This window comes from Marmota monax, unplaced genomic scaffold (genome assembly GCF_021218885.2).
Source record: "Marmota monax isolate L192 unplaced genomic scaffold, Marmota_monax_Labrador192_F-V1.1 WCK01_AAM20220418_F8-fsc00228, whole genome shotgun sequence".
NCBI lineage: Eukaryota > Metazoa > Chordata > Mammalia > Rodentia > Sciuridae > Marmota > Marmota monax.
In genome coordinates, this window is record NW_026695240.1 from 1,067,854 (window position 1) to 1,085,319 (window position 17,466).

At 55.8% G+C, this 17,466-nt stretch overlaps 1 protein-coding gene and 1 long non-coding RNA gene across 2 annotated transcripts; one reads left to right on the forward strand and one right to left on the reverse strand.

The window, feature by feature from the left end:
• The first annotated feature begins 4,325 nt into the window (after positions 1–4,325).
• Lrfn1 (leucine rich repeat and fibronectin type III domain containing 1) lies at positions 4,326–16,548 on the forward strand. The gene is made up of 5 exons (XM_046440270.2): positions 4,326–4,412; positions 6,846–6,878; positions 9,121–9,175; positions 9,561–11,003; positions 14,837–16,548. Exons 4-5 carry the CDS (start codon positions 9,598–9,600, stop codon positions 15,735–15,737), a joined length of 2,307 nt encoding a protein of 768 aa, XP_046296226.1. The 5' UTR covers positions 4,326–4,412; positions 6,846–6,878; positions 9,121–9,175; positions 9,561–9,597; the 3' UTR covers positions 15,738–16,548.
• LOC124089973 (uncharacterized) lies at positions 11,462–17,145 on the reverse strand. Its single transcript, XR_006850896.2, has 3 exons — positions 16,497–17,145; positions 13,792–13,908; positions 11,462–13,420 (listed from the first exon to the last, which is right to left on the reverse strand). It is a non-coding gene; the product is annotated as an uncharacterized LOC124089973 (long non-coding RNA).
• Positions 17,146–17,466: the final 321 nt, after the last annotated feature.

The window sequence follows — 17,466 nt, forward strand, 5'->3', positions numbered from 1 at the left end:
CAAAGTCTGGTCTTTAGGGAGGAGTTGGGAGGAGAAAACCCAGTCTAGGCATGAAACGCCATGCCTGGACCCAAAGTTAGTATGGAGGCCAAAGCGGAAGGATGGGCTCAAGCTGAGGGTGTAGGCGGTGGGTGGGGTCCAGGCTGGGGAAGTCTGATGTTCTATACTTTGGGGTGGTCTCTAAGAAGTGTGGGCCTCCTCTGAGAGGACTGGGAAGTCACTCCTAAGGGTCAGATTGGGGGTAGTTTTTGCTGTGGGGCAGAGCCTAAGACAGGGGGTGGAGCTTAGGCTTGGGGCGGGGCCTATATTGTTGAGGACGAGGATTGGTCCTAGGAAGTCTGGGCGGGGATGGGGTGGAGCCTGCCAGTACTCCTAGGGTTCAGGAGGCTGAGGCAAGAGGATCTCCAGTTCAAAGCCAGCCTCAGCAAAAGCCAGGCAGTAAGCAACTCAGTGAGACCTTGTCTCTAAATAAAAAGATAAAAAAGGGCTGGGGATGTGTGTCAGTGGTTAAGCCTCCCTGGATTTAATCCCTGGTACAAAAAAAAAAAAAGATGTCTGGGATAAGATTAGGGTCCCCAGGAAACAACTACCCCGCCCACATCCACCTGTTGCTGTACACTTGAGGCCAGTGAGCAAGCACTTCCTGACAAGGGACATCCCCCGGTGCTGGGGCACACCCCTTCCCTGTTAGTGATTGCAGGCTTGGGAAGGGTTACTGAGGTATCTGAAGGGAGTTTGCAGCCGGCCTCGCTCCCCAGCCCCCGCCCCTCTTTTTTTCATATATATTTTTAGTTGTAGGTGGACACAATACCTTTATTTTATTTTTATGTGATTCTGAAGATCGAACCCAGTGCGAGGCAAGTGCTCTACTACCGAGCCACAACCCCAAGCCCCCAACATTCTCTTAAGGAGCACTCAAGAACGCGTTTACTGAATACCTACAGGGGCCAGTCTCCGGTGTCCAAGCTGTGAAGAGGCTTATCTTTCAGATGAGATGGGGGTGGTCAGGGTGGTATGGCAGTAGACAGAGGCTTTCAATGACTAGAAAATAAACAATGACACTGGGCATAGTGGCGCATGCCTGTGATCCCAGCGACTCAGGAGGCTGAGGCAGGAGGATTGCAAATTAAAGGAAGACCAGCTTCCGCAATTAGTGAGGCCCTGTCTCAAATTTTTTTAAAAAAAGGCTGGGGATGTAGTTTAGTAATAAAGTGTCCCTGGGGTCAATCCCCAGTACAAAACAAACAACAACAAACCAATGAACCACAAAATAAGCAATAAATAGAAAAACAAATAAATGATAAGATTCTTTCAGGAAGTGTTAAGTATTACAAATGGTAAGAGCTGTTGGGGCGCTTTGCTGCCACTTTAGTCCCTAGAAGCATACTCCTGCTTTTTCCCATCTCCAACATTTATTATGAAAAATTTCAAACATGCAGCAAAGTTGAAATAATTTTCCAGTGAACACCCGTATATCTCCCACCTAGATTCTACCGTGAACATTTCACAGTACTTGCTTTATTACATAGCTGTCCATCAACTCATCTTAATTTTTATGCATTTCAAAGTAATTTGCAGACACTGGAACACTTGGTGGGACCTGAGGGGTGTGTGTATGTGTGTGCGCGCGTGCGTGTAAATTGGGCTGGAAAGGGAAGGTCTCCTGAAGGGATTACGTTTATGACCTGAATGAAAAGAAGAACCAGCCCAGGAAAGGGGGAAGAGAGCCAAGCCCGGGGCTGCTGTGAGCTGGGGGGGTAGTGAAGGCTCACTGAAGAGTGGCTGGGAATGAGGTCAGGAGGTGGGCAGGGGCCCGAGCTCACAGATCTGTGAAGGAGGCGCCTCTGCCGGGCCTCAGGCTCTTTGGTTCTCCATCTTTGTGTGTCTGTTTCTCTTATTATCTTTTTCCCCTCACCCCTTCCCACTCCAGTCCGGTCCAGGCCTGCCCTCCTTCCTCTTCTTCCCTTCACTTTCATCCTGTTCTACCCGGTGAACTTGGGCAAGAGACCAAACCCCTGGATGCCTCTCTTTTCCTCATCCATAAAATGGGGATAGTAAGGGGACTCTTCGTCATGAAGATTGGATGAACTTCATATAGATACGTGAAGCACTTGGAACCACTGCTGGCACACACTAGTGCTGCATATGTGTTCACTTTTGGTGTGTGATTGTGTTTTGTTTTGTTCTTGGTTGGGATTAACCACTGGGGATTGACCCCAGGGCCTTGTGCATTCCAGGCAGGTATTCTACCACTATAATCCAGACCTTTGTTCTTACCCTTTTCCCTCCTTCCATCCCCCTGCCCTGGTCCCATGCTCCAGTAGGAACCATGGGGTTGGGGTGGAGATGAGGCCTGTGTTGGGGGGTGGGGGGTAAAGGCGGAGAGGTGGAGTCTAGACAGTGTAGAGATTGTGAGTGTCCTCTGAGGCACTTGGTAGTTGTGAGTGGAGTCAAGGTTCACTACAGGGAGGATCTGCAGAGGCGAGCTTGCTCTGGGGCCAGGGCAGGCCTCATGTGCTGGCACAGTTAGGAAGAATATTCAGAAGGGGTTTGGAGGAGGATTGCCATACAGTAGGATCAAAAATGGAAATGATTGGAGACTCCAGGGATCTGGGGGACTGCAATAAAACATTTTGAAGCTGGAACAGTGGCACATACCTGTAATATGATCCTCAGGGAGGCTGAGGTAGGAGGATTGTAAGTTGGAGGCTAGGCTCAGCAGTTTAGTGAAAGCCTGTCTTAAAATAAATAAAACAATTGGCTGGGATCTAGCTCAATGGCAAAGCGCTTGTCTAGCATGCACCAGGGGCTGGTTCTATCTCCAGCATGAACCCAAAAGGACAAATTTTGAGGGGAGTTCTTGCTGGGTTTTTGGGACCTTGTGAGTTTTTCAGGAGATGGAGAGTGGCCTGAGACATTTACTGGGGTTTGAGGGAGGGTCTGGGAGGTCAGCTCTGGGGTAAAGATTGGAGCAAAGGAGCTGAACAAGGAAGGATCAAGGCCTTCTGGGCTCCATGAAAGTTACAGTCAGGCTGGGTGCAGTGGCACATGTTTGTAATCCCAGCGGCTTGGGAGGCTGAGACAGGAGAATGACGAGTTTGAAGCCAGCCTCAGCAAAAATCAAGGTGCTAAGCAATTCAGCAAGACCCTGTCTCTAAATAAAATACAAAAAAGGGCTGAGAATGTGGCTCAATGGTTGAGTGACCCTGAGTTCAATCCTTGGTACCCACCCCCCCACCCCCGCCAAAAAAAGAAAGTTAACAGCCAGAAGGAAGGGTCCATAGGGTCCAAGAGAAAGGAGTTAAGGTCTTCAAGGGAGCAGGAATGGTGGGGAGTCCTGCAAACCAGGGTTCTGGAAACCAAGGGGGTGCCCTGGAGGAAAGGAAGAGAGGGAAAGATCTCAGGCCCCCAGGGGTTGGAGGAGGGTTTGGGGTCTAATGGGAAAAATTTAGGGTCCTCCATGAGGAAAAAAAGACATTTTGGGGTCCTCTAGAAGTTAGACATGGTCAGAGTCCCTGTTGGGAGGCAGGAAGTGGCTTAGGGTCCTTGAGTGTGGAAGGACATGGCTGGGGTCTCCAAGGAGTGGGACCTGGTTTGAGGTCTCTAAAGATTGTGGTCCTCGATGGCTATGGTCCGGGATGGCTACCGTCCTGGAAACATGCTCTGGGTCCCCAGAGTGAGTAAGGCATGATCGGGTGGTCTCCTAGCCTTTGGCATACGGTCTGGGTCCTCCTTGGCTGTTGGGGTGTGGTCTGAGGGCTACCTGAATGTTGGGATACGATTTAAAGTCCCTGAGGGGTGGTCTGGATCCCCTTGGATATGATCGAGGGTCTCTGTGCTTGGGGGGCACGGTCTGGAGTCCCTCAGGTGCAGGGCACAGTCTGAGGTCACCCAGGAGAATAAGACACGGTTCGGGTCTGGGGTGGCTCTTCATCATGGTCTGGACCCTCAAAGGAGGTGAGGCCTGGTCTGAGGTCCCCCTGGGTATTGGGACGTGATCCCAAGTCTCCGCAGGGAAAGCCGGGGTCCCTGTTCCAGTTGGGGCGTGGTCTGGGGGTCTCGGGGAGGCCGGCGGGGCCGGGGGTGGGGCCGGGGAGGGGTCGGGGGCGGGCCCGCGGCGGCTCCGCAGTGGAGCGGGGTCTGCGACGGCCCGGGGCCGGGGTCTGGGGCGTGCGGCCGCCCCGCCCGCCGCCCCTCGGCTCGGCGCCCCCTCCCCCCTTGCGGCGGCGGCGGCGGCGGCGGGGCCCGGGCGGCGGGCGGCGCGGAGGGCGGAGCTCGGCGGCGGCCGGGAGGGCGGGAGGCGGGCGGGAGGCGGCCCCGCGGCACCGCGCCCCCTCCCCCGGCCCTCCCCCCACCATGGCGCGGAGCGAGGCGGCGGCGGCGGGGCCGGGCCCGGGGCCCCCCGGGGCTGGGTGAGCGCGGCCGCGGCGGCCGGGAGGCGGCGGGCGGGGGCGCGGTGTGAGCGGGCGTGAGCGTGCGGGCGTGCGAGTGTGTCCGCGCGCTGCGGCGGCCCGGCGTGCGCCCGCGGCCCTGTGTGTGCCCGGCGCCGGCGTGTGCGGCGCCCCGCTAGTGTGGCCATCCGGGTGTGTGCTGGGTGTCGCGCTGGGTGGCGTGTCCGGCCGTGCGTGTGTGTCCCCGCGAGCGCTGGCCCTCCGGCGGCGTGTCGGGGGGCTGCCTTGCGCCCATCGGAGGGGCCGTGTGCAGGTGTGTGTGCGTGGGTTGTGTGCCCAGGTGCCGGTCCCCCAGCCGGCGTGCGCGGCTGGCCGCGCTGGGTGTTTGTGTCCGGGCTGGATGTCCATCCGAGGGTCTGTGTAGCCGGGTGTGTTCGCTCCGGTGTCCATTTGTGTGTGTGTGTGTGTGTGTGTGTGTCTGCGGGTTGTGTGTCTCCGAGGGTGTGTGTCTGTGAGTCCACGTCAGGTTTCCTGCCGGGGGCTGAGGCTCGGTGCCTTGTGGGTCCAGGCCTCTGTGTGGGTTTGGGGGAGGGGAGTTTGCCGCTCCCTCGGTCCATGTCAACTGGGGGGGTCCTCAACGGTCCTTGGGGGAGACGGCCATGTCTTCCCCTTCCCGGTGGCTGGGGGGGGGATGGGCTGCCGGGAGGTGGACAGATGGAGGGATGAGAGGCCGAAGGATGGACAGATGGGCTCTGGGGTGGGGGGGCAAAGACCTGGCCCTTCCCCATCCACCCCACCCTAACTCCCCCACTGGCCAGATATCTGCAGATGGGGCCAGAGTTGTCTGCATCCCGGTGGCCAGGCTGGGGGACCTCTGGGGTGCTGCTGGGGAGATCTCCTTGGAATGGTGCTTTGGGACTCAACCCCCAATCCTTTGAGATTCCACCTGCTGAACTCTGACCTCTGGCCCCGGGCTTGTGCCGGGGTTTGAGGAGGGGCGGTGCAGAGTGTGCTGGGAGGGATGTTAGCATTTCTTTGGTCTGGGAAGTAGGTGGGGTGAGGGTGCCTCAGGGCTGGAAGGAATGTGTGTCCATGACTGTGAGTGAGTGTGAATCTGGGCCTGTGGGTTGTCTGTGCTACTGTGGTTCAGTATTTTGTATGCATTTGTAAGTGTGTAAATCCCTCACGGGACTGTTGTATGAATATGTGTCTGTTGTGAGTGAACATCTAGGAGTGCCTAAGAAGGTGGATCTTTTTTGTGCCTGTGTTTGCTTGTTCCAGGATCTCCCAGCCTTGCAAGTGTCTGTGTACACTTGTAGTTCAGAGTACATGTGTGAGGTGTGTACCAGCTAGTGTATGCATGTGTGTCTGTCGGTGTGGGAAGAGATCAGCTTCATGACTGTGCATCGTGAGAATGTGGAGTCGTGAGTGTGTTTGGGCATTTCAGAATGTGCATCTATGAACTGCTGATTGTGCAGGTGTGTATGTTTTGGGGGTGCCCCTGTGTGTTGATGAGAGTGCAAGGTGTATCTGTGTTAGGTGCAGATACCTGGTTGGCTGTTAGGGGGCATGTGGGTTTCTCTGTTGTGTCTGTGCATCTGTGAGTGTGTGAGGGAAGGTCAGTTTGTTTGTTTGTGTGATGTTGGATGCAGGTGTGTCCCTCTGTGTTGAGAGTCCATTTGTGCTTCAGTGTTGGTCTCTGGGGAGAGGGGTTATATACGTTCAAACCTAAGTACAGGATGCAAGTGCTGTGTCCCTAGCACAAGGCTGACCTCACTTCTGGGTTCACTGGGATTGAGGCCCATTGGCATGACCTATGGGATGTCCAGGTCCAGCCTGCAGTCCCTGGACACAGTGTGCCCATATTGTTGGTCAGGAGCCATGAGAGGCAGGGAGCGCCCAGAACATGCTGGTGTGTCCATGGAGATCCAGATGTAGCACCTTGGGCGTGGGCCTGTGTGGGTTTGGACAGGTCCACACAGGTTGGTTGGGAAACAGGGTGATGGTAAAGATGGGAACCGCTGGCCCATCCCCTCACTAACTCCTGGTACCAACTTAGGTCTTTAAAGTTGGGGAACTGGGATGTAAACCCTTGAGTCCTAAAGGAGGAAGCATCTGATCTGAACTCCTGAGAGCCTGGGAACTTAGAGTCCTGGGTCTGAGAGAGAAGGGAGAAAATCCCATATTCCAGGATCTTAAGGGAAGAGGCGGGTGGGGAGTTGGTGGCCAACATCCTGGACTCCTGGGTTTTGGAGAATCAACAGTCCTGAGGCTCAGTCTCCTAGGTTTTCAGAGATGACTTCTGGGGCCTCTGAGACACTGGAGAACTGCTGCAGAAGGCTGGGGGACTGATCACACCAGGGATTTCATTTGCTCAGATGATCCCCCAAGCCCTGCCCTGGTGCCTAGGAAGGAGCCTCAGGATGCTAACAGGAGGGTTTTATTCCTTTGCAGGTACTGGCCCAGGCCCTGACTTGCTGAAGAGAGGTGAGTAGAGCCCTTGAGCCAGGGAGAGAGATGTGGGGTGATGGGGCTTGTCCAACCTGCTAGAGTCGAGAGCCCTGCCCAGCAGGAATCCCGGCACAGGGTACAGCAGTGTCCAGAGGGGCCAGATGCCTGCCTACTCCAGCCCCAGGCTGAGAAATGGTGGCCAGCCCAGGAGCATTATGTCTGGCTCATGGCATTCAGGAGGCTCTGAGGCAGGGGTGGGTCTCAGGCCAGGAGGCATCTCCTCACAGGATGGATAAAAGGTGGTCAGGAAATAGGGGTTCCCTCAGGATATCAAAATGGGTACAAGAGGGTTTCAGGAAACAAAATGAATAATGGCTTGGATGTGGATATGAGATGTGTTTGGACGTGTGTGGGGAAGACCTGCTATTCCAACCTGCTGGGTAGCTGAGAGAGAGTAAGAGAAAGTAATAAATTAATAATAGTAATAATAATAACAGCAGCCGCTCACATTTATGTAGGGTTTCCTTGTCGGGAACTAGAAACATATTATAAAATATGATCTCACTGAATCCTCACAACAGTCCTGGGAGGTAGGTCCCATTGTTATCCCTTTTTACAGATGAGCACACTGAGGCATAGAGGAGGAGTCACCTGATTAAAGTCACACAGCGGGAACTTGGGGTGGGAACCCAGGCAGTGGGGTCCAGGTCCTGTCCTGCAGTACCGCAGGGCCGTTCAATAAATGTTCACTGTTGTCATTGCTGCTGTGGGTCCTTTGGGTCCCTCTCTGGCTGAGGGAGTGTACACTTTTGACAAAACTCTGTGCTTGTTGCAAAGCTTGGGCTCTGAGCGCTGGAGACCTCACAGCCAAGCAGGGGCTGAGCTGGGCTCCTGTCCTTGGAACCCCACTTTCTAGGCCAGGAATTTCAGTCAATCCAGAACAGTGTCCTAGAGGGAGAGAAGGATACTTGGGGGTGGGTGCTCAGAGGTGGTGGGGTGCCGGGACCCGGTCTCATTTTCTCTCTTCAGCCCAGTCACCATCTCCCCCCATCTCTGACTCCTCTTCCTCTGTTTTTGTCCAAGGCCTTTTTATTCTACTTATCTCCCTTCTGCTTCCTCTCTCCCTTTCTCTCAGTCCTTCTGTCCCCTGTCTTTCCACTCTCAGTTTTTCTGTCTTTCTGCTTCAGTGTCACCCCATCTTTTCACATTGATTGATTGATCTTTTGAGGTGCTTGGGGAGGAGCCAGGGCCTGGAACATGCCCATTGGGGTCTACTACGAGCCACGCCCCCTGCACCGTCTTCTTTTGAGACTTTTCCTGTTTTTCTGCCTCTTTCTCCGAGTCTATCTGTTCCTGCCAGTCCATCTCTGTCCCCTGTCCCTCCCTGCCTCTCTACAGCTCTCTGACTTCTTGGTCCCAGTTCCCCTCCCACAGGCGGAAAGATCAAGACTCACATGGCCACTGCTCCCAGGCAGATTCTGGGAGGAGGCCAGCAGGGGTTAGGGTACAAGGCAGGGTGGGATGAAAGCAGTTTCTGGGACGGCCCCTTCCCATCCTTTCCTCTGCACCCCCCACCCACCCTGTGTTGTGATGGGAAATGACATGTCGTGGGCTGTAGCCGCCGCAGGGGGAATCCCTGCCGGAAGGTTTTGCCTGGAGCAGAGGCATAGCATGAGTGTGTGTGTGTGTGTGTGTGTGTGTGTAGGCATGCATGGGGCCTCGTGTGTACCTACTGATGTGAGCACCAAAGTTGGCCCTGCTCAGGAACTCAGCTAAGCCTAGGACAAAGCCAGACTCATAGAGGGACTTCCTGAGGCTAAGCTGGGAGACTGATGTCTTTTCCTCAGCCCCTCCTACTTGAACATTCTCTCTGCCCCTCCCTGCAAAAGTGTGTGTGTGTGGGAGACCTTAATGTTTATTGAGTGTTTACTGTATGTCAGGGTCTGTGTTCAGTCATTCCTATGCATGGTGACCATCATTTATGAATCAAGAAATTACAGTGGGGAAATAGGGGAGTCACTGGTGTGGGGTCATAGACCTAGCCACAGGGGAAACCAGGATTTGCACTTGAATCTGTTTGATTTTATTATACTTGCTTTTAATAATAGCGCACAGTTCTGTGCCTGGTACACATTAAGCACTCAATGATGATGATGGCGGTCACTGCTAGCATGTATTGATCCCAATTTACATGCCAAGCACTGTTCTAAGTCTGCCGTATTTGTTAACCCAAATTATAGTCAAAAAAGTAAGACTTATTCCTATCTCCATTTTACAGATGAAGAAACCGAGATTCAGAAAGGTTCAGACACTTGCGCAAGGTCATACAGCTAGTAAGTACTACAGCTTGGATTTCAGCTCAGAGAGTCCGGCTTTGATATCCATGGCCTTAAACTACAGTCAATAGTTATTTCAAAATATTTGTTGGGTATGGAAGGTACCAGGCTGGGCCAGGTGTCTGATCAGGAGGTTGTAAAAGGTCTGGGAGCACCTAGAGGAGGGACAGGGGTTGGGTGGGACACTCAAGGGAGGAGCAGTGGGAATATGCCGACCAGCGTGAAATATTGTAATTTGTTAATAGGAAATGCATGCGGGCGGATGGTGAGTCCTGTCGCTGTCCTATAGGATACAGTGATCTGGCGGGGAGGAAACCGGGCCTGACTCTTAGCAGGACTTCCCAGGAGCCCTGAGCGTGGGTAACTGTATCTTTCCCTGCAGGTCTCACCTCCCGCTCCTCCCGCTGTTTCATTGCGCCATGGCTCCAGGTCCCTTTTCCTCGGCGCTCCTCTCGCCGCCACCTGCTGCCCTGTCCTTTCTGCTGCTGCTCTGGGCGGGGGCATCTCGAGGCCAGCCCTGCCCTGGCCGCTGCATCTGTCAGAACGTGGCGCCCACGCTGACCATGCTGTGCGCCAAGACGGGCTTGCTCTTCGTGCCACCCGCCATCGACCGTCGCGTGGTGGAGCTGCGGCTCACCGACAACTTCATTGCCGCGGTCCGCCGCCGAGACTTCGCCAACATGACCAGCCTGGTGCACCTCACCCTCTCCCGGAACACCATCGGCCAGGTGGCGGCCGGCGCCTTTGCCGACCTCCGCGCCCTCCGCGCCCTGCACCTCGACAGCAATCGCCTGGCGGAGGTGCGCGGCGACCAGCTGCGGGGCCTGGGCAACCTCCGCCACCTGATCCTTGGCAACAACCAGATCCGCAGGGTGGAGTCGGCTGCCTTCGACGCCTTCCTGTCCACGGTGGAGGACCTGGATCTGTCCTACAACAACCTGGAGGCCTTGCCCTGGGAGGCAGTGGGCCAGATGGTGAACCTGAACACCCTCACCCTGGACCACAATCTCATCGACCACATCGCCGAGGGGACCTTTGTGCAGCTGCATAAACTGGTGCGCCTGGACATGACCTCTAATCGCCTCCATAAACTTCCCCCGGACGGGCTCTTCCTAAGGTCCCAAGGCAGCGGTCCCAAGCCCCCCACGCCGCTGACGGTCAGCTTCGGCGGGAACCCGCTCCACTGCAACTGCGAGCTGCTCTGGCTGCGGCGGCTGACCCGGGAGGACGACCTGGAGACCTGCGCCACCCCCGAGCACCTCACCGACCGCTACTTCTGGTCCATCCCAGAGGAGGAGTTTCTGTGTGAACCTCCGCTGATCACGCGGCAGGCGGGGGGCCGCGCCCTGGTGGTGGAGGGCCAAGCTGTCAGCTTGCGCTGCCGGGCTGTGGGGGACCCCGAGCCTGTGGTGCATTGGGTGGCGCCAGATGGGCGTCTGCTGGGGAACTCCAGCCGGACCCGGGTCCGTGGGGACGGGACGCTGGATGTGACCATCACTACCTTGAGGGACAGTGGCACCTTCACTTGCATCGCTTCCAATGCTGCGGGGGAAGCCACCGCGCCTGTGGAGGTGTGCGTGGTACCTCTGCCGCTCATGGCGCCCCCGCCCGCTGCCCCGCCGCCTCTCACCGAGCCTGGCTCCTCTGACATCGCCACGCCTGGCCGACCTGGTGCCAACGATTCAGCTGCTGAGCGACGGCTTGTGGCAGCCGAACTCACCTCAAGCTCCGTGCTCATCCGCTGGCCCGCCCAGAGGCCCGTGCCTGGCATCCGCATGTACCAGGTCCAGTACAACAGCTCCGTGGATGACTCCCTCGTCTACAGGTGGGTGTGGGTGCTGCGACCCCCATCTCCTCCCAGCCCAGGGTCCCTTCCTCCCACCAGCCGATTCCCGTGGCCTTCTTGCTTAGCTGGGGTTCTGGATGGCCTTGCAGGGTCATCTCAGTCCCCGTCTCCTCTCTCCACTCTCCTTCGTCCTGACTGTCTTTGTTTTCTTTTCATTTAGCAAATATTTGTTGAGCACCTACATGAGCAAGACTAGGGCTGGGCACTGGAGTCATAAGAGTGAAGGAGCTCACTGTGATCCCTCTGTCACCTGATGCATGGTCAATGTCACTGCTCACCAAAGGTGTCTGATTGTGCACCTCATCAGTTACACATTTGGGAGCACCAAACACACACACACACACACACACATAGATTCCTATTCATAAATTATAAACAGAATTATAGAATTATAAGTACTATACCAACACATTGGGTATATCATAGAGACAGAAAAAATGGACTTTTATTTTATTTATATGTGGTGCTGAGAATTGAACCCAGTGCCTTACACATTCTAGGCAACGCTCTACCACTGAGCTACAACCCCAGCCTAGAAAACAAAGTGCATGACAAAAATATAAGTTATTTCCACCCTCCCGTGGGTTGGAAGTCACTGTCCTGGTGTGACGGCATGGACAGACAAAGGAGTTACTTCCTCCCATTGTCTCCTACTTCCCTGCTTGAATCTCTCCATCTGCTCTACCTTCTCTCTCTCCTCATGAAGGCACTTAGACTTTGCTCTGTGCTAGGCCCTGACCTGGGTGCTGGGGACCCAAGGAGACCAAGAGATCCAGTCCTTGCCCTCAGGGCCCTACATGCACCACAAATCACTGTCATGGCCCCGCAGTGTCTCTCCATCGGGGTAGTTTTCAGTATGACTCTTGGCTACAGATGGGCACACAGTGGGCACTCATGAACAGCCGATGGCTTCACAGATGCTTCTCCCTCGTGCACACTGCAGAGGGGCTGCTGAGTGCCTGCCTCGCGCTTAACTGTACTTGTGGATGCCACAGTGGCCAAAGCCATTCCCTACTGTGGGTAGCCCCGGCTGTTGGGAATGCGGAAACTTCCCGGAAAGGCCTGTCTTTTGCTCCCCATCCTCGCCTGGCTCTCTGGGCCACGGTCTTGGCATGGAGCAGGCCTATTCCCACTGTTGGCTGCATGCATACATGCCTCTCTTTCCCCTTGTCTGGTTTCCTCATTTTTGTCTCAATTCTGGTCACCAAACACTGAGTAAATGCCTACTGTGTGTCAGATCCTGTGCTGGTCCCAGGGCCCACTGAGATAGACTGGCCCAGTGTCCCAAGAGTAGACAATGAATGAGACAAAGAGCTTCATAAGACACCTCCAGAGCTGGCAGCTGACTCCCAGCTCTGTTGCAAAGCTGATTTGATTTGATTTGCTGATTTTTTTGTGGTGCTGGGGATTGTGATGCCAGGTGGCCTGATTGTGATGCAAGTGCTCTGCCATGCCCCCCCTGCCCTCTCCTCATTTTATAACAGAGAAACTGAGGCTCAATGGAGAAAGGCACTTCCCCTTGGTCACACAGGAATAGCAGAGCTGTCCTTTTTATGCAGACACACACTTACTGAACACCTACTGTTTGCCAGGCAGGGTGGAGGGGAGGTGGATAATACATTTCTGTAAATGACTCAGTTTTTGTGAGTCTCCACCTGTTTCTTTGCTTCTTTTTGACCCATGGCTACCATCTGGCAGGATGGGGGAAGGTTCAAGGCCCCAAACCTTGAATATATACTGATGTTGATGGTCCCCTGTCCTCAGCTGGGGACTTTTCTCTTCTCCTTAGGGCCTCAGTTCCTGTTCTTCATTCAGGAACTCCATTGCAGATGCCTGCACTGTGGCACTGCAGGGGTTAACTTCCTCACTGCCGCCATGGGTGGAGGTGACATCCAACCAGAAGCCTGCTCAGCTGCTTGCTCTGGTCTTGCAGCCAATTAGAGACACATGGGCCCAAGCTTCCTTAAGGAGCCCGCCTCTGTCCTTGAAAAGGGGGGAGCCCCTAGCAACTGGTTATTTAGGGGAAGAAGCAAGAGGAATCCAAGGCTCAAAGACAGGAGATGAGGAGGGACAAGGGAGACTTAAAGCCAGAGGCCAAGGGTGTTGGCTGGGCTGGCACTGGTCTGCAAAAGTGGGAGAGATGGCCCTTTTGGGGGTGTGGCCATACTTGAAGTCTTTGGGTGGGAGGGTGGCTCATGGTGGTGGGCCCTGGGAGGCAGGATGACTGGGGGTGGGGCTTCAGGACCAGAAGGTGGCCCTGCTGGAGGGGAAGAGGGCCTTGGAGAGGTATGCAGCTCCTGGAGATGGGCAGGGCCTTTCAGCAGTGTTGCAGCTGTTTCGCATGGTCCCAGGTGGAGGAAGGTGTGGTTCCAGTCCCTGGTGAGCCACTCAGAGGCCTTGTAGGAGAGAAGAGCTTGTGAAGCTGGGTGTTGGGTGTGCAAATTGGTGTGGACTGGCAGTCCTGGGTTAGCTGAGGCTGGACGTGGCCAACAGGGTGGAAAGGATGTGCTCAATAGAAGGGGACCAAGGCCTAGAGGAATGTCCTCCAGAGGGGAGAGTCTTATAGCCAAGGAGGAGTGCAACTCGAGGTAGAGTGGGAACCCCAGCAAGGGTTTCTGGCCACTTTAGGTGGGACATCAAGTAATGGTGTTATTAAGAGCCAGACTTTGGATGTATGAACTCATTCACTCCCCACACCATCTCTATGGTGTGGGGTTTCCTATTATTTCTGTAAGGGAAAATGATGCCCAGAGGTTAAGAAACTTACCTGAGGTGACAGAGCTGGTAAGGGGCAGAGGAGATATCAAAACCAGGCAGTCTGGCTCCCAGGTTTGGTTGGCTTTTAGCCACTTCTCTATACTCCTCCTCTTTTGAGGGGAGGGACCTGTTGCAGGAAAGGAGCATGTGAGCCTGGCTACATTTGACCCAATTAAAGATGAATGTTTGGAAGCATGATATGGTGACTTCTGGTGGCGGAGTTAGGCATGCACATAAGGGGTGGCTGCCTCTACTACCTGGACAAAGAGCAGGGCATGCAAAGGGTGCACGCGATCCGAAGCACCGGAGGGAAGCATCCCTAGATGGCCTTGTGGGGTGCGGCTTGGAAGCCACACTCCAGTCAGAAGCAGAGTAGCTTGTAGCAGTGGCCCCTTAATGAGCTGGAATGCCTACTTGAGGCATTTGGAAATTGTGCCAGAAGTAAATGTTTTACCCAGAAGCTATGTTTTACCCAAAGGTGGGGCATACAGATGAGGGAGTGTGACCTGCATCATGGTTTCCCCTGAAAGGCAGAAATATGTATAAAAGAGAAACTAGGAAATCATCGTTTGTCCCAGTGGGAATAAGGGTTTGTGAGTTGTTGAACAGGGTATCCACTGATGTGGGGGTGGGGCATATAGATAAGGGGTGTGGCCCGTAGCACCAGTCCCATGTATGCTAGATATATGCAGATGAGGGAGTTTGAATGGTGAGACGCTCTGAGGGAGCATGTCCCATGAGAACAGGGGATGTAAGATGAAGCGCTCTTCCCATGCGGGAGCCAGGATGTAGTCATCCAAATGAATGGCTGATAGCATCTCAGAGAGCCAGGTGTGTCTGAGGTCGAGGCATGCAGATGAGAGGGTGACCTGTAGCAGTGGTCGCGTAAGCCTGGGTATATAGGCTGATGGAGGATGGCTGCTGCCGTCTGGGTTGGGGGTGAGACACAGGAAGTATGGTTCAGTCCCCACTGTTCACCAGGGGTGGGGAATAAAGTGAAAGGACGCGGTTCAAGAGTAGGGCTAACTCTGCCCTGATCCTGCCCCCTCCTGCAGGATGATCCCGTCCACCAGTCAGACCTTCTTGGTGAATGATCTGGCGGCAGGTCGCGCCTACGACTTGTGCGTGCTGGCAGTCTACGACGACGGGGCCACGGCTCTGCCGGCCACGAGAGTGGTGGGCTGCGTGCAGTTCACTACGGCTGGGGATCCTGCACCTTGCCGCCCGCTGAGGGCCCATTTCTTGGGCGGCACCATGATCATCGCCATCGGGGGTGTCATCGTCGCCTCTGTCCTCGTTTTCATCGTTCTGCTCATGATTCGCTACAAGGTGTATGGCGACGGGGATGGCCGCCGGGTCAAGGGCACCTCCAGGTCGCCCCCACGGGTCAGCCATGTGTGCTCGCAGACCAACGGCGGCGCAGGCGCGCAGCAGGCCCCACCGCCGCCTGCGCAGGACCGCTACGAGGCGCTGCGCGAGGTGGCCACCCCAGCCGTCGCCGTTGAGGCCAAGGTTTCCGCGGTGGAGGCGGCCTCTGCGGAGCCGGAGGCGGTCTTAGGACGCTCGCTGGGCGGCTCGGCCACCTCTCTGTGCCTGCTGCCCTCCGAGGAAACTTCTGGGGAGGAATGTCGGGCCGCGGCAGGTCCTCGGAGGAGCCGTTCAGGGGCCCTGGGGCCGCCAGCTTCAGCGCCCCCGACTCTAGCTCTGGTTCCTGGGGGCGCCCCGGCTCGGCCGAGGCCACAGCAGCGTTATTCCTTCGACGGGGACTACGGGGCACTCTTTCAGAGCCACAGTTACCCGCGCCGCGCCCGGCGGACAAAGCGCCACCGGTCCACGCCGCACCTGGACGGGGCCGGAGGGGGCGCGGCCGGGGAGGATGGAGACCTGGGGCTGGGCTCCGCCAGGGCGCGCCTGGCCTTTACCAGCACCGAGTGGATGCTGGAGAGTACCGTGTGAGCGGCGGGCGGGCGCCGGGACGCCTGGGGCCGAGAACCAACGCCCAGCCGCCCGGACGCCGGGGCGGAACTCGGGGAGAACGCGCAGCGCCGGGCCGTCGGAGTAGAGGGGAGACCTGGCTTCTCCTCCGCCAGGGGCGGGGCGGCCTCCGACCGGGCTGGAGGCCACGCCCCCGCGCCAGGGGCTGGGGGCGGGCCCGGCCTCCCCTTCAGGCCCCGCCCCTCCTGCCCCTCCCCCCGCGCGCTCGCGGACCTCGCTGGAGCCGGTGCCTTACACAGCGAAGCGCGGGGAGGGGCAGGCCCCCCCACACTGCAGCACTGAGACACGAGCCCCCTCCCCCAGCCCGGGACCCGGGGCAGGGGCGAGGGGCCCATTTCTTGTATCTGGCTGGACTAGATCCTATTCTGTCCCGCGGCGGCCTCCAAAGCCCCCCCCACCCCCCCCACTTACTCCCTGGTCCCCTCGGGTCTGGCTTGGGGTCTTCCTTTCTCTCTCCGCTCGTCTGTCTCTGTCCTTCCCTCTGTCGTCTCTCTTCGTCTCTGTCCTTCCCTACTTGTCTCTCCTTTCCCTGTCCCCGCGTCGTGTCTCTTCTCCCTCTGTCCCTGTTTTGTCCAGTCTCCCCGACTCCCCATTTCCTTTCCCCATCACCCATTTTCCCGGGCAGGTCCCACTGGAAGGACCAGACTCTCCCCAGCCTCCCTTGTTCCCCCCAGTAAATCCCCACACCAACAAAATTCAAAACCAAATCCCCCTCCCTACCGGAGCCGGGACCCTCCGCCGCAGCAGAATTAAACTTTTTTCTGTGTCTGAGGCCGCTCTGCTGACCAGTGTGTGTCATGTGTCTTGGGGGGATGACCTAGATAGCTGCATAAGGACTCCTAAGTCAGAGTGAAAGAAGATGACTAACGGGCCGGGAGGACTGGCAGACAGCTTCCTATCTTTTGAGAGACTTAGGGGGGAGGGGATAATCACACAAGCAAATTGGGAATAGAAGCTGACACATAGGGAGATGCCCGTTATGGGCTAAGCACTTAAGTCATCTAATCCTCACAACCAGCTTTGGACATCAGTATAGTATTGTCATTCCATTGTACAGGTGAAAAATTGAGGTCCAGAAAAGTTAACCGGCCCAGGGTGACAGAAGCAGAAGGTGGCAAAATTGGCATTTTAAAAGGCTGGTGGAGTGGAAGCTGGGGACACACTTGTGTTCCCAGCTACTTGGGAGGTTGAGACAGAGGATCATGGGAACCTAGGAGTTTAGGCCAGCCTAACTCCATCTCAACACTGAAAGGCAGGTGGCCTGCCTTCTGGGTCTGTCCTCATAACCCCAGCACTCTGCTGAGGGTCATTGAATTTTTGACTCTCTGAGCCCCTACAACTGTGTGAGGTGGGAGGCCTTTGTTCTTTGTTTTTTATTATTTTTTTTTAGTACTGGGAATTGAACCCAGGGGTGCTTTACCACTGAGCTACGTCCCCAGCCCATTTATCTATTTATTCATGCATACATACATACATACCAGGGATTGAACCTAGGGGCTCTTACCACTGAGTCACATCCCTTGTATCTGGCTGGATTTACATTTTATTTAGAGACAGGTTCTCACTGAATTGTTTAGGTCCTTGCTAATTTGCTAAGACTGGCCTTGATCCTTCTGCCTCAGCCTCCCAAGCTGCTGGGATTACAGGCATGCACCACGACTCTGGGCTTTATTTTTTATTTTGAGTGGCC

Excerpts from the sequence above, each read along its gene's own strand:
- Lrfn1 (XM_046440270.2), top strand. The coding sequence starts at position 9,598 with ATGGCTCCAGGTCCCTTTTCCTCGGCGCTCCTCTCGCCGCCACCTGCT. Across the intron at positions 11,004-14,836 it reads GATGACTCCCTCGTCTACAG|GATGATCCCGTCCACCAGTC; the intron begins GTGGGTGTGGGT and ends CCCCTCCTGCAG.